Below are 14132 nucleotides of genomic sequence, written 5' to 3' on the forward strand. Positions count from 1 at the left end.
CAGGATGCAGCCCCAGGAGGATGCCCTGGGAGGATGCAGCCCCGGGAGGATCCCCCAGCATGATGCCCCGGGAGGATGCAGCCCCGGGAGGATCCCCCAGGATGATGCCCCAGGATGCAGCCCCGGGAGGATCCCGCCGGACGAGCCCCGGGCGGGGCGGCCCTGAGCGGAGCGCGGGGCGCCCCCTGCGGGCCGGCGGCGGGGCGGGCGCGGTCACGTGGATGTGACAGCGGCGGTGCCCGGCCAGCCCCAGTCGCGGCAGCGGCACCGCAGCGCCAGCGCCGCCGCCAGCCCGAGCCGGGCGGGGACAGCGGGGACAGCGGGGCCGGGCCGAGCCCACGGGGAGCCGCCGCCGCGGTGCCGGGCGGCGGCGGGCGGGGGGCGGGCCGGGCGCGGAGCGGGGAAGCCGATGCGGAGCGATCGCGGGCGGGCGGCGGGAGCAGCAGCCATGGCGGGGCCCCGCTGAAGGAGGCGGCGAAGGAGGAGGAGGAGGAGAGGGGAGGAGAGGAGAAACCTCCGCATTCCCTCCCTCCGCGCCCCGTCCCCTCGCGCGGACCGCCCGCCCGCCCGCCTCCCCCCTGCATGCCCGGCTGAGACCGCGGGGAGGACTCAGCACCCGCCGCGGCCCCGCCGCCTTCCCGCGCCCCGCCAGCCGCGGACAAAGGGGGAGAGCGGGCAGCCAGAGGAGGGGAGAGCCCGTCCCCGCCGCGCGAGCATGGCGGACCGCAGCCTGGAGAGCGTGTCCCTGCCGCTGGAGGTGCGGGCCCGGCTGGCCGAGCTGGAGCTGGAGCTCTCCGAAGGTAAAGGGGCGGCGGTGGGCGCGGGCGGCGCGGCGGCGGCAGCGGCGCGGCACCCCCGGCCCGCTCCCCCATCGCACACCCTCCTCCGCCCTGCGGCCCTGCGGTGCCGGCCCCGGCCCGATGGCGCCCGGGGGGCTCCCGGGGGGCCCCTCCCGCCGGCGGCTGGCGGGGGGACCCCGGCGCGGGGGTTTTGTTCTACCTGCGAGCCCCCCGCGCTCCGCCGCGGCGCAGGCGGGGGCGGCAGCGGGGCTCTGGCGGCGGGGGCTCGGCCGCGCACGCGGTGGTGCTGCGGGAGGTGGGAAACGATCCGCGGGGATGGCTCGGAGGGGCTCCTGCCCTGCCAGGGAAACGGGGCTTCACGGAAACGTGCCGTGCTACCTGCGTGCCAAAGCCCGCTGTGGCCGCATCGACAGACTCCCACGGAGTCCACGCAGCGTGTGTGTGTATGTGTGTGTCGGCTGCAACAAAACACGCCGTGATAAGGTCGTTTTGGACAATACCAGTCAGGTCACTCAGAGGAAACGATATTTGATTTTGTTTGGGTTTTTTTTTGTTTTTTTTTTTAATTGCGGGATTTTTTTTTAGTGTGCAATTGAAAGCTTGTGGTGGTTCCTTGGCGTGGTTGGTTGTGATGCTCCGCCGGTCCCCGGGCTGGGAAGGCGCGCACGCAGCCCGCGCTGTTGCCGTGGCAGGGAGGATGAGCAGGAGCCCCAGCCCGCCCTCCGCTCCTCAGCCCGGCTCCCGCTCCCCGTTTCCATGTGTATCAACGCCGGGGTAGGAGCGAAGGGCAGGCAGCGATGAGTGCCTGTCAGTAGCCCTCGCTGACGGGCATTGAGCACCCAGAGTCGTGGAGACGATTTTAGTGTATCAAATGTAATCTCTGTCTCCCAGAGGAAGAGAGTGGGGAGTATTTATACATACTAATGCTAGGGTTGGCTCTTTCCTGAAATGCAAATCTGCTATTAGCTGCCTCCCCCTTTTTTTTTTTTTTTAATGAAACCCCCCAAATGTCAGGGTTCATTCACCACCGAGAGACTACAGCACTTTACAGAAGGAACAAATGACCCAGCGTGTCCCAAATTAGTTATTGGAAGTGGTCGATATATTGACCTGTCTGTCTGTCTTCTGTCTTTTTGTAACGGTTTGTAAGGGCTCCGAGCCAGAAAGTAAAATGCGCTGGAGCCAGTTTCATCAGCAGGGAGGAGCTGATGTTGACATTGTATTTTCCTTTTTAACGCTTTGAGGGTGAAGAGAATGAGCTACTGAGATTGCATGTGGCTCTCATTTCTGTGCCTCCCCCTCCCTGAGGGTGCCTTGAAAACTTGAAATAAGAGGAGTTAAATACAATATTGCCTTTCTGTGGTGCACTGCCTGTCTATTGGCCTTCATCTACAGTAGTGAGGGTGGGAGAAAGGACTGTTTATGTCATGGTATATGTAACGTTTCCAGTTTATGCACAAAATGCTTCTTGGTGCGCTTCTTCATTGTGTACACACCAATGAGATACTAATTAAAACAGCTGTTAGTAAATGCTTGCAAAAAAACCCAAATCAAACTGGCACAGACCTTCAATAAATATGCTAATGCAGTGTACCAAAGTTGTAATACAGTTTTACGGTGCAGTTTCTGTTGCTGTAAGCATAATCCAAGAAGGCTCTGAGGAAGTGGGACATGGTTTGAAATTGGGCATTTGTATTTGCACTGCTGTAACTTCCCTGCAGCTAGAGCTGGAATGAGTTTAACCCACTGACAATATCTTTCCTTCTGCACCATTGATGTTACACCCGGCAGATGGGATGGCTCTTGTTTCCTGACTGTGGCAGCCTAAATGAAGATCAGTTGGAATTGCGAGGCAGGTGGAGAAAGGGCAACATCCTTTTCAATGTCTTCCCCCAAGATGCTCTTGATGTGTTCTTAGTCAAGTACATGACAGTGTTCAGTGCCTGAGAAAATGAAACAATTTACTGCTTAAAGCTCCTACCTTTAGGCACCTGTGTTGCAAATTCTGACCTGTTCCCAAAATCATTCCTTAGAGATAGTGGGATTGGTAATTTGTACAGTTCTGCTGTGCTGTAGAAGTCTGCTCATACTCTGGCCATGCTAACTCTTGAGTTATATGGTTTTCAAGGCAACTTTGTGCATCTTTACACCCAGAACATGCAGTACCTTAGGCATGTGTTTCACTTGGCCAGTCCCTAATGAGCCAGTCCAGTGCCTTCAGCGGAGTTCAGTCACTGAGATACACTTATGCATGTGCATAAAAGTTTGCAAGATCGAGGTTTTAGCATGTGTTATGCTTATGATGTGTTAGGGTGTCTGCTGCTTTTGTGAAACTGGAAACTGTTGAAGGCAATAGGCAGGCAACTGCATCCTTGAATGTGTGTTTGGGTCTCAGTGATGACATTGGGAGCTGAGTGACTGCCATAATTTGTGCCCCTTTTTAAAGTGCTTTCCGAGTCAGACTTGCTAGGAAGATGTTTTTCAAAGTGCTGCATGGCTGAATCATTGCATATGTTGTTTGTGACTGTGAGTTTTTCATTTCTGGTGCCACTGAGTGCAGTGGGTCTTACAGCTGCCACTTGTACCCAAGCAATGTGGTTCTCTGGTGCCAAAACCTGCTACAGACAGTGCAGCTTTAGGAACAGCTTCTGAAAGAGCTGCTGCTTTGTGGAAAAGAGAGGAGCACCAGCAGGATTACTGCAAGGTTATTGCTTGGCTGTGAGCTAAAGCTGTCTGGTTCCTAGCTCTAGGAAGTGTGATAGCGTGGGTCCTGCCCACACAGTGCATCTCAAAGCTGAACATAAAATAGCTGGTGTCCGTGTGACTGTGACCAGACTGCTGGGTGCTGTGCCACTAATGCAGCAGGCACTGTGCAGGTGTTGTAATTACAGTCTCCACTGGTAGTCATCACACGTTTAAATTTGGCCATGGCGTTTTCCCCCACCTTGTAGCCAAATTCTGTGTTCCTCATTAAGCTGCGCACTCAGCACAGCCTCACTGGCGGCAGGGATGTGGCAGGAGAGCCTCAGGAAGTGTCTGCCGGACAGGTAGCATGCGCTTGGTAGCTGATAGAGCAAAGTGCCTTTCTCATTGCTTGAGAGGGAGGAAGAAGGTCAGGAAGGTGTTTACTTGGTGTTCTGCGAAGTTCGTCTCTGTGGCAGTCCTAACCTGTTGGTTATTGTGGGCAAGCCCACATACCTTCCACCTTCCCTTTGCTGTGGTCTGAATGGGCTTTTTTTTGGTTTAAACATAGCTATTTAAAAGGTACTATGGATGCAAATTAGAATAACCATTTTCGATTTTGTTAGTTTCACTATGATGATTTGTCAGGTGAAGATCAGTCAGAACCAGAAACCCTTACCAGGTTCCTCCATGTCTGTGTGCAGGTAGCCTGCCCCACACAAGGAGTGAGTGCCAGAGGCAGCTGGCACTCTGAAGGGTGTTGAGAATGAGTTTCACAGTGACGTATTGGCATGTAACAGTATATTCAGCTTGACATCAGTAGTACACTTGTGGATGTAGTTTTCATGTCATTTTGGGAAAATTGCTGCTGTGTTTCTCAGGACATAAGGGCTCAACAGCACTTTAATTTTTATGAATATTGAAAGTTGTGGAATCATCCTTATCCCACCCGATATTCCGGAGACATTTGTTTTGTTGTGTTTGAGTGAAGGTGCTTGATGCTGGTATGTCACATACATGTTCTTTGCACTCCAGTAGTTTCCACTGAGCCAACTAAAGCTTGCATTGCTCAGAACTAGCCCTTCTAGGCTGATGCAATCAACATGTCACTCTGCAGTAGCTGTTCTTCAGGGCTGCTTAGAATTTTACGAGGCTTTAGTTTTCTAACAATGTATAAAATTGTACTGGGTGGAAATAGATGAATCATCCTGTTTTTTAGAATAGCTTGGGGGTTGTTAACTGAAGAACTGATTTAATAAAACCAGGAGTCCTGAAATGTGCTGTCTTATTAAAAAAAAGTAATTCTACAACCCCTCCATTCTTAAAAACACTTAAAAATTTAAAAAATCCCCCCCTCTTTTCTCATTTTACCCTGAGTTTATGGTATACAAGGTTATTTTGCCCTTCCAATTACTTCCTGAACCAAAATTAATTGGGAAAAGATGCTCTGTAGTTCTTCCAGTATTTTATCCAAGTGTCAGATAACACAGCAGAAACACGTAAAGAACCACAGATGCCACATGGAAAATGTGAAAACCATCCTGTTCAGAAACTGTTCTCCCTATATTCCACACTATCCTTCCAGTCCTCTTCCATTTTAAACACATGAGGAATAGCAGGTTTCTTTTTTTGAAAGTCTGAACTTTTCTCCAAAGAGCAATTTCATAAAGAGTCTCAGCAGATCTTTAATGAGTGGTTACTGATTCCCAAAGGCACTGGATGTGCAGTCACCTAATTAATTTGGTCCTCAGCTTTCGTTGTATCGACTGGTTTGATTATATTTGGTAATATTACTTGGGTTGATTGAGTCATTGTGTGGCCAGGTTTATTATTTTATTAGGTACAAATTTTGTTATTTGTTGTCTGTATGTAGTCACTGGGTTGGGACCAGAAATGTGTAGTTAACTCCTCTAGTTACTATTTCTCCATAACATTTGCCAGCCGGCTCTTCACTCACAGTAAGGTTTCAAAGTGTGAAAATTTCAATAACTAGCACACCTCTGTGATTTGGGACGCAAAGTCATTCTTTTAATTCACTCCTTGAGAGATAGTGCTCTGCTTAGCAAGTGGATATCACCTGCTCAATGACAGAGTGTTAATACTTCCTCAGTTTAGGTGAGAAATGAACTAAGAAATTCAATACTCACATTTGCTTCTTGTTGTTTTTTGAGCCATTGGGGTGCAGTTGGCTCATGTTTTCAGTTATTTTTTCTGGCAAAGAGAGGACTAATTTACTCCAAATACATAAAGCTGAAATTTTCATGTCAGTTACATACGAGATCTAAGGCTTTAAGAAAATATACTGGATACCATGGGAGTGATGATAAAATCAAGAGCGCTGGCAACAGAAACTTTTCTTTCTTTGTAAAATAAAGCTCCTCTCATCAGCTCTTTTGTTTCTCTGATGGTGCTCAAGTTGGAGAGGGGCAGTAACTCGATTATTTTAAAACCAGGTTCAATTCACTCATGAATTAACCATTTGCATTTTAAGGCACGGAAATTTGAAGGGTTTCCTTTTTTTTTTTTTCTTTTTCTTTTTTGCCTGCCTGACTTTACTGTGCTATTTGGACTTAAGGGCTTCTAATGGGTGGTATCACATCAAAAGAATTCTCTGCCACTCATTCAGTTGAAGTATATGGTAATGCCTTGTAAAATAGACTATGCAAATCTCCAGGATGTTCCCAGAACAGCTGTCCTGAAGGCATGCTGTAAATATACCTTTATTGCCAGCTGATGTTGAGCAGCATGGATGCCCAAGGGTTACACTTAATAGATCATTCAGATGATCTTTACTGTGTTACACAACTGACATACTGGAAACACTTTTCCCAAGGATGTGTGAAAATTGCCAAGGGGGTGTCAGTTTTATAGGCAAAGCAGGGAGTAAGCAATGTATTTATAACGAGAACACGATTGTAAGGAGCTGCCCTTTGCAGCTTCAGGGTACGTCTGCGTGATGCTGCTGCACAGAGCAGGGAGCAGGAGCCAGCACTGCTTCCCCTTGCCAAACCAGCAGTGCAATGTGCACCTATGGCTGTGAGTCAACATGCTGCTTTTCTCTGGAAGGGTGTTGACCTGCCTGTGTTAATCCATTAGGAGAGGAATGCTGTCATTTTGATTTTGAGCAAACCAAATGTCCTTTGGTATCAAAGGAATTCAGGTTTAGCACACCTCTTTCCTTTGTATTTAATTTTTTCTCAGGGAAAAGTATTTTCATGCTGTATAAAATGCAGATATAATAGACTAATTGCTGAGGCAAGATTTGGATTGGGAGCATCAAAAAGATCAATGTTTCTCTGAAGGGATATCGATAGACTCCTTTAGGTTTTCATAGCTGAGAATGGATGTCTGTGGTGTGGTACAGAGAATCCTAAATGTACCATAGCTCTCCTATACTTAAAAATGCATTGACTGTGTTTTAATTTTTTAAGAGGCTATTTGTATAACGCATCAAGCAGGACATATAATTTTTTAAAAATAACTGCTTTAATTCCCCAGCAACTGTCAGACAAGATGACTCACTGCAGTATAAGAATTCACCACAGCACATCACAGATTTGACACAAACTCTTAATCCATGTAAAATTATGCATGTATATTCCCCTATCTTCCCGGTGGGTGAGCTTCAATTTTGCCAAACTCCTGATGATCCCATTCTGCCTTCTCTCCTCCCCCGCCTGCCTTTTTTTTCCCCCCTTTCTTCTTGAGTACCTCCTTGCAGTCAGTAGCCCTGGTGCGGGGTCTGGATGCAGCAGTCTTTTCCTGGCTTGTGAAGAGCCTTTCCTGATTGTTACCAACAGCCCCTGATTCTCCCCTTGGCTGTGGTGGTGTATGGGGGCATTTCCAAAACATGATTGCTCTCTGCAGAGTTCTGGTCTTTCCTTCTATTACTGGGGTAAACATACACTAAAAATTGGGAACTAGTTTCATTTAACTCCACTTGGTGCATTGCATCAGGGAATTGCTCATTTTAGACCTGTGTAAATAAATCTTTTTTTGGTTTTTTTGGGGGTAATCTTACCTAGGGCTTCTAATTGCTAGCCAGTATTATTTATCATTAGGATTAAATATAACTTTAAAACATGTATAAAACATACTGGAGACACCATGATATTCTGCAATAAAACACCAAATATAGGAATAGAAATACTTAAATTAATACAGCTTGAGACAGATGCTGGGAAGACTGTGGCCATGGCTTTGGCTGGAGCCTCTGGCCACACAAGAGAAGGCTTCTGCCTTAAAGCCATGTGAAATCCTACCAGGACACCCTCTGCATTGCTCCTGGGGGATACAGGGAGCCATGCCAGGGTGCTTCTTGTAGTCCCCTCTTTTGAGAATAGGATTGTTTGCTGGTTCTTGGCAGTTTTGGTAGGCGTAGTCTCTTTGACACATAACCTGCAGTGCTTAGAGCAGCATGAAGTGCTCAACCCACGACACGGGGTGTGGATAATTGCCACATTATTTTGCAACAGAAGTTATCATTTAATAATATATGATGTCTTGATGATCTCTTCTTAAAACTATCATAGTTATCATTGGATAACTAGAGAAAGAAAGGATTCTCATAAAGGATCTTGATAACTTGGAAGACAAGTTGTTTCCTATGACTTTTGAAGGGGCTGTTTGATTTCCAAAGACTGGACCATTTAGGATGCTTTTATGTGTATGGCTGGGTGTGCAGAGTGGTGGCAGTTGAGGGGACAGAGGGATTCTTCAAATGTTGTCTGCTAATATGAAAGTAAAAATGGATGTTAAGACTTGTTTGGTCCTATTTTTGTCTGGATCCAGAAATTGTACCTCCAAACTATGATATCTGCATTCAAATCTTCGCTTGATCTATATGTATGATTACAATAAAAAAAAAATCTTGCAAGTCTGGTCTGGTAAGAGCTATTCAGAAGCCAGGAAAATGTTTCTTAATGAACTCTGTGACAAATACTGAAGTGTAAATAACGGAGCCTGATTTTTCACTGGTAGGCTGGTGATTGAAAGTTTACCTAGACTATCAAAAGTTCAGAGACTTCTGGTTGGCTTAGAGACCCAAATGAATTGTCCTGACACTCTTTTTCCTACTATGTAGATGTCCATGTGTCCATAAACAGCCTGGCAAAATAAAGAGACCTTAGCAACAGTCTCCTCAGAGAAAGCAGGTCTGGACTGTTCCATCTGTGTGGACCCTCCAGAAAGAGTTATGTGGTATTAGCAGGATGATTACAGGGCTTTTGTATCTATTAACACTATTTAATGAGAAAATAGACCAAACTGGTCTTTGGGCTTCTAGTATCTCATTATGGAACAGTTCTGAAATTGTACAGAAAATTTCCTTCTGAAATCCATACACTATAACTACAGTCTCATATAGCTACATGCCTCAAGGTAATAGCAAATAATGAAACTTCACCTTTTTTCTTTTGAGGGGTTATCCTAAGTCATAATACCTCATATTTTTCATGGTTACACTTGCAAGGAGAGCGAGCAAAATTTAGAATTTTGCCTCTCTTATCCTTGTTGAAAGAAATATCGTTCAAATAATGGGAAAGTATTTTCGATGAATGTTTGAACAAATAAAGTGATGGCATTATGGTGACATGCGAGCAGTTCAACTTTGGTGAAGAATCTTGAAATGGGAATTGTGTTTCAAATGTTAGACTTCTTTGACAGATGCCTGAGGATGAGCAAACAACAGTTACCTAGTGAAACAGCAAAATGCAGAAACATCCCTATTCTTTCCTGAATGATGATAATGGCAAACCCCTCTGCTGAATTCACTGGAAGAGCCCAGTTTCATTTGCCACATTTTTTTAGTCTGAAAAAAAAAAGCATTCTTAAGAAGATGCTGTAAGTTTTCTAAGTGTTTTGAAATGAGGGGTTACCTGTTTTAGGAAAAAATACTGAGGAGCGATTTTTACTTCTAAAAGGGAAATTACAGGCAGTACTTTTATTTGGCCTCTACTTTAAATTGGCTCCATGTTGTAATGGAAAAAAGTTGATTTGTTGTGTTGAGCAATGACAGTGGGACTAGCAGCTGTTAAATTTAATTTTTTTGTAATGATGATGAAGAAAAGTCTTGCATTTTTTGTCTTCGGATGTTATGCTGCCAAAGCGTTTGACACATTCCAGTCACAAGGTGTCTTTTACAAACACTGACTTCAGTCATAAGAGCATCTGTACCACTGACTTGGGAGAATTTGGCAAAACAGTTCAGAAGAGATCCAGAAGAGTGAGCAAGAGTAGAGGCATGGACGTTAGGGATTAAAGCAGTCTTAATAAACATTGTTTACCAGGAGAAAGATGGGAGTTTATTTGGGTTATTTGACAAGCCTTATGTTGGGCAAGGAGGAATACTTTCTTGTAGTGCAAAGTTAATGCAGCGTTAGTGGTTCAAAACATGAGAAAATCGAACTCCTAGGAATGGAAATTAGACAAATGCAGGTTGGAGATAAGACAGAAAATATTAATAAGGCTAGATAAACACTGAAGCACTTGCATAGAAAAAAGATTCAACAACTTTCTAAAAAATATCTGCCCACTAGTAGGATGGCTAGAAGACTCCTTTCTAAGACATACTGAATGGAAGAAGCCTGTGTATGTAAATAGATAGGTGTGTAAACCAGTGAATCCACCCTTGACCAGAAATATACTGGGTTAAGTGCAATAAATACTTTTTTAGTGGCATTTTATAAATGTTTCAGTCCAGTATTATGATATATGTTTTCCTGGTGCCTTCAAAAAACTCTGCAACAGCTGAGAAATTTAGATTTAGTATGTTTTCAGTATTTTACTAGGGATGACTTGACATTTACTTGCAGTAGTAATTTGTTTTAAGTCAATATTGAACACTGTAAGGATGTGCATACATTAGAGTTTGAGAGGGTATCAAATGCAGCCGCTATGATAATACTTGCTTAAATAGTGACTACACATATATTTACCAGTAGCTCAGGGAACTTCTCTATAAGCATGAAGTGGCAGAACAATAATATTTTTAAAGGCTTCCCTAAACTTTATTGTATTTAGCTTGGTCATTGGTTTTTACAAAATGGTATTGTCCATTTTAATCATTTGGATAAAAAATAGGAGAGCACTTGTTTCCTCTGAAGATTAATCCTTCATGCATCCTTGATGCTTCAGGGAGGTGAGGTCTGTACTCAAAACTGAAATGAGTTGCAGTAAGACAGCTAGTGTATTATTTCCTTCTTTAGTTGCATATTTCCTTTTAGCTTTCACACTGTAGATATAGACCATGGTGTATATTTTTAGGTAGCAGATCTGTAATTATTGTTTCTTTCATTTCCCTTTAGTGTTTCTTGAAATTTTTCGTATTATTTGTAATTCGTTTGTGATTTTAATGCACCTTGAATCCATGCTTTTCCAGCATACTAACTTGCAGCTAATGAAAAGCCCTTTCCTACTTTGAAGGCAAACCCAGTTCTTGTTGGAAGGTTTCATGAGGATGGTTGCTCTTTGCTCTGATGTCTTTGCTTCTGCCTCACTGGCCAGTCGTGGCAACTTGGATTTGCCCTCTGTGTTGTGGTGATAGGTGAAGGGTGTAGGAGCAATAAAAGTGACTCTGTGCCTTTGTGCTGCCATCTGAAGGTCTGTGAAAACTGTTTTGTTGATTGGGAGCTTCACCAGTCTGGTATCGTTGACCTCCAGCAGCAATCACTTCTGTAGGACAGTGAAACAGAGACATTTTCCTTTGGCTGCAGTGGGAGAAGATATTTGCTGTTGCTTAGCCCAGACACTTTTTCTTCTTGAGCACGATGATGCTTTGGCTGGTATTGTCTGCTGGTGGTACTTCTGTGGAAGGTGAGGGCTCATGGCAAGTCCAATATTTCTTCTTCAGCTTTGAAGGTCAGCCTTCTGTCTGTTTTTTGTTCTACAGAAGATGCTGTGTGGCCAAGAGAGGTGACTGGGGTCACCTTGGGAGAAGTGAAGAAGCTTTGTGCGGGATGCGTTGAGCCAGAAATAGCCACAGTGATGTTGAATTTTGTCTTTGACTGTTGGACCTTTCAGAGACACTTGGTAACTTCTGGTTAATCTAGTCTGTAACAGTGTTCTCTCCATAGGATACTTTTCTAACAAGTATAGGAAGCCTGAACCCCTTCTCATCAGTGCCACTTCCTCTGTCCTGGCAGGAATCCAGGATGGTTCATTGCACCAGCTCTTTGTACTTTTCAAGAAATATGCTGGGCTCTTTTCTATCATGAAGATCATGCAAAGACCACAGCATCTCTGAAGCTTAAAGAATTTCAATTTGAAATCCTCTTACTGTGTAATGCTGTTTGTCGTTCCTAGGTGGTGGTCTGGCTTTGGCTGACCTGCAAAATGCTTTTCTGTGTATTTTGGTAAAATAATATCACCTGCAATATCACATCTTTTACACATCGTTCAAAATGTCACATTAGATATGTATGTTTCTTGAAATGCACACTGGCTCTTCATTGCTCTTCATGATGGTAATTGGTTACTTCTGGTAAATAATAAATATGGTTTCAGGTTTGACTTCCTTTATGAAGCATTCTGTTGCAGCATATACTAGAAATAACTCCATGCCTCATCTGCCAACTTGATTCTTTGTACCTTTTTAGGACCGAAGCGACTTATCTATACTACATTAAACTGAAATTGGGAAGAAGAAGCCAACTCTTCTTTAGAGTGAGCTTTTTAAACATGAACAGCTTTGTGTTTTGAATTTTACAGTTTTTTACTCTGTCATAAATCTGCTCTAACTCAAACAACCAAAGAAGTCTCCCCTGACTTTTCCCCAGATTAAAAGGTTGTTTTGCCAGTGAGGATCTTCTAAAAAGTAATAGTTTGAAAATGGCAGCAGATAGATGCTACCTAAATGTCTTATTTAAGTAATAAACATGTTACGTGTGCTTCTTCATCAAAAAACTGCTCACGTGGTTATGTTACAGTTAGGAGAGTCTAAAGCATCTAAGTAACTATATCCTTCTGAAATACTGAGACATCTGTTCTTCTCCAGGCTCCTTTTGAAAATATTGTGTGACTGTTGTCATGGACTGGGTCAACCCCTCATTGGTTTCTGCATTCCACCCCTGAGCCCAGCACGGATGATAAAGCAGCCACACCTCACGGAGATGGGCTCCTAGGAGAGTGCAGTAGGAATTACAGGAAAATTACAATAGGAATTACAGTCAGAGGGTGTTTGAAGTCTCCTCAAAATAGCAATATGGGAGTACTTAAGTTTCAGGGGATTCAATAAGGAGGGAGTATACGTTTGCCAAAATATATTCTTGTATTTATTTTTTCTCTCAGAATGAAGTTCAGTTCACTTAAAAATAAATGGCAAAAGCTATGTTGGCATTAGGACTGCACTAATGGGTGTACTTCCCCTTAAAGCTATGTCTGAATAGTCAGAAACAGTCTGTGATATTTAAGGATCTATGCTAGGGTGTATGTAGAAAGAAACAGATACTTTTTCTTCTCTTTGTGTCTAGTTGCTGGTGGTTCTAAGAAAACATTTTGCATTTCAGACAGAGCGTTTACATATATGGACCAACAGGCCATGATTTACTCCCAGTAAAAGCCTTATTGAGGACTGGAAAACCTGTCCATATTTACAGAAGTTGTTACCAGTTTGCTGGAAGCAACTCGTGATCAGAAATGCTCTACAGAAATTCTGATCCTTTGTGATGGTTGGTATCACGTGTTTCTATGTGACAGAGAGAGAAAGCCACTGTATTTTCTTTTTCTTTTCATTTTTTCCTTCTTCTCACCTTTCTCTCTCTCTGTTTTTCCCCCATTGTTTAATTTCTGACCTTCAGGGCTTCTCCATAAAGGCATCTGGCCCTGGTGTAGCAGGGTCAGTCTGCCATCCTGCTCCACATTTCTTGGTCATCTTAAGCAGGAGACTTGGTGCAGGATCATGATGTAGATAATTCATGTGATGCCTCCTTTTGCAATAGCTTCTTTTTTTCACATGTGAAGGAGTACTCATGAAGCATGTCAGGACCAATGTGCTGAAAATGGAAATCTTTTATTCTTAAATTGATTTAAAACAAATTCTTGTCTTAGAGTAACAAACTTGTTAACTACTGAATCTCAAAGTATGTAGAGATACTAGGTTTGGAATGTGTTCTGCTAATCATACTCGATGTTTGCTTTTTTGGTCATTGCTGTTTACTTCTACTTTAACATGTTTGCTTAGAGCTAGATTAGGATGTCCTCCATGCAGTGTGAGACATTTATGGAGAAATGTGCATCTTAAATTTCTTGAAACCTGATCTGGAGATAAGTCATGACACCTATTTTCTATCTAAAAATGCTTTTCTCTTAATGATTCCCCCATTCAGTGTGGGTGGTTGTTTTTTTTGTCTAAATTCACGTGAAACCCACACTAAACAAAAATACAGCTAATAGAGCCTAAAATTATAAAGGAACTGCTTGCAAAGAGCCGGCAATGCTGTCTACATGATGAAAGCCATTTAAATTGTTCAGGCATAAAGCGTGGATTAGAAAATGTATCTTCAAATCATCTTTGCATATTTATGAGTACACCTGTTATATAAGCAGTGGAAAGTGCTGAGATTCCTCCAGCCCTGTGCCACGGTTAGCAGGGTGAAGAAAAACAAGATCGTTTGTCAGTTTAAGTCTTTCAAATCCAAAGTGGAGCCTTATCTG

The 14132-nt window shown here is 43.9% G+C and overlaps 1 protein-coding gene across 5 annotated transcripts in view; it reads left to right on the plus strand.

Moving 5' to 3' along the window:
* Positions 1 to 401: 401 nt before the first annotated feature.
* Positions 402 to 14132, plus strand: part of DIP2C (disco interacting protein 2 homolog C) — a 310242-nt gene continuing 296511 nt past the window's right edge. For 3 of the 5 annotated variants that reach the window (XM_064637830.1, XM_064637849.1, XM_064637821.1), the window contains exon 1: positions 575 to 800. In XM_064637830.1, coding sequence (XP_064493900.1) covers positions 716 to 800 — 85 coding nt within the window. In that variant the 5' untranslated portion in view covers positions 575 to 715. Of the gene's footprint in view, positions 801 to 14132 lie in introns of all 5 variants that reach the window. The other 2 variants (XM_064637840.1, XM_064637857.1) reach the window with 2 other exon arrangements.

Source organism: Pseudopipra pipra, chromosome 1, assembly GCF_036250125.1.
Source record: "Pseudopipra pipra isolate bDixPip1 chromosome 1, bDixPip1.hap1, whole genome shotgun sequence".
In the NCBI taxonomy this organism is placed as follows: Eukaryota; Metazoa; Chordata; class Aves; order Passeriformes; family Pipridae; genus Pseudopipra; species Pseudopipra pipra.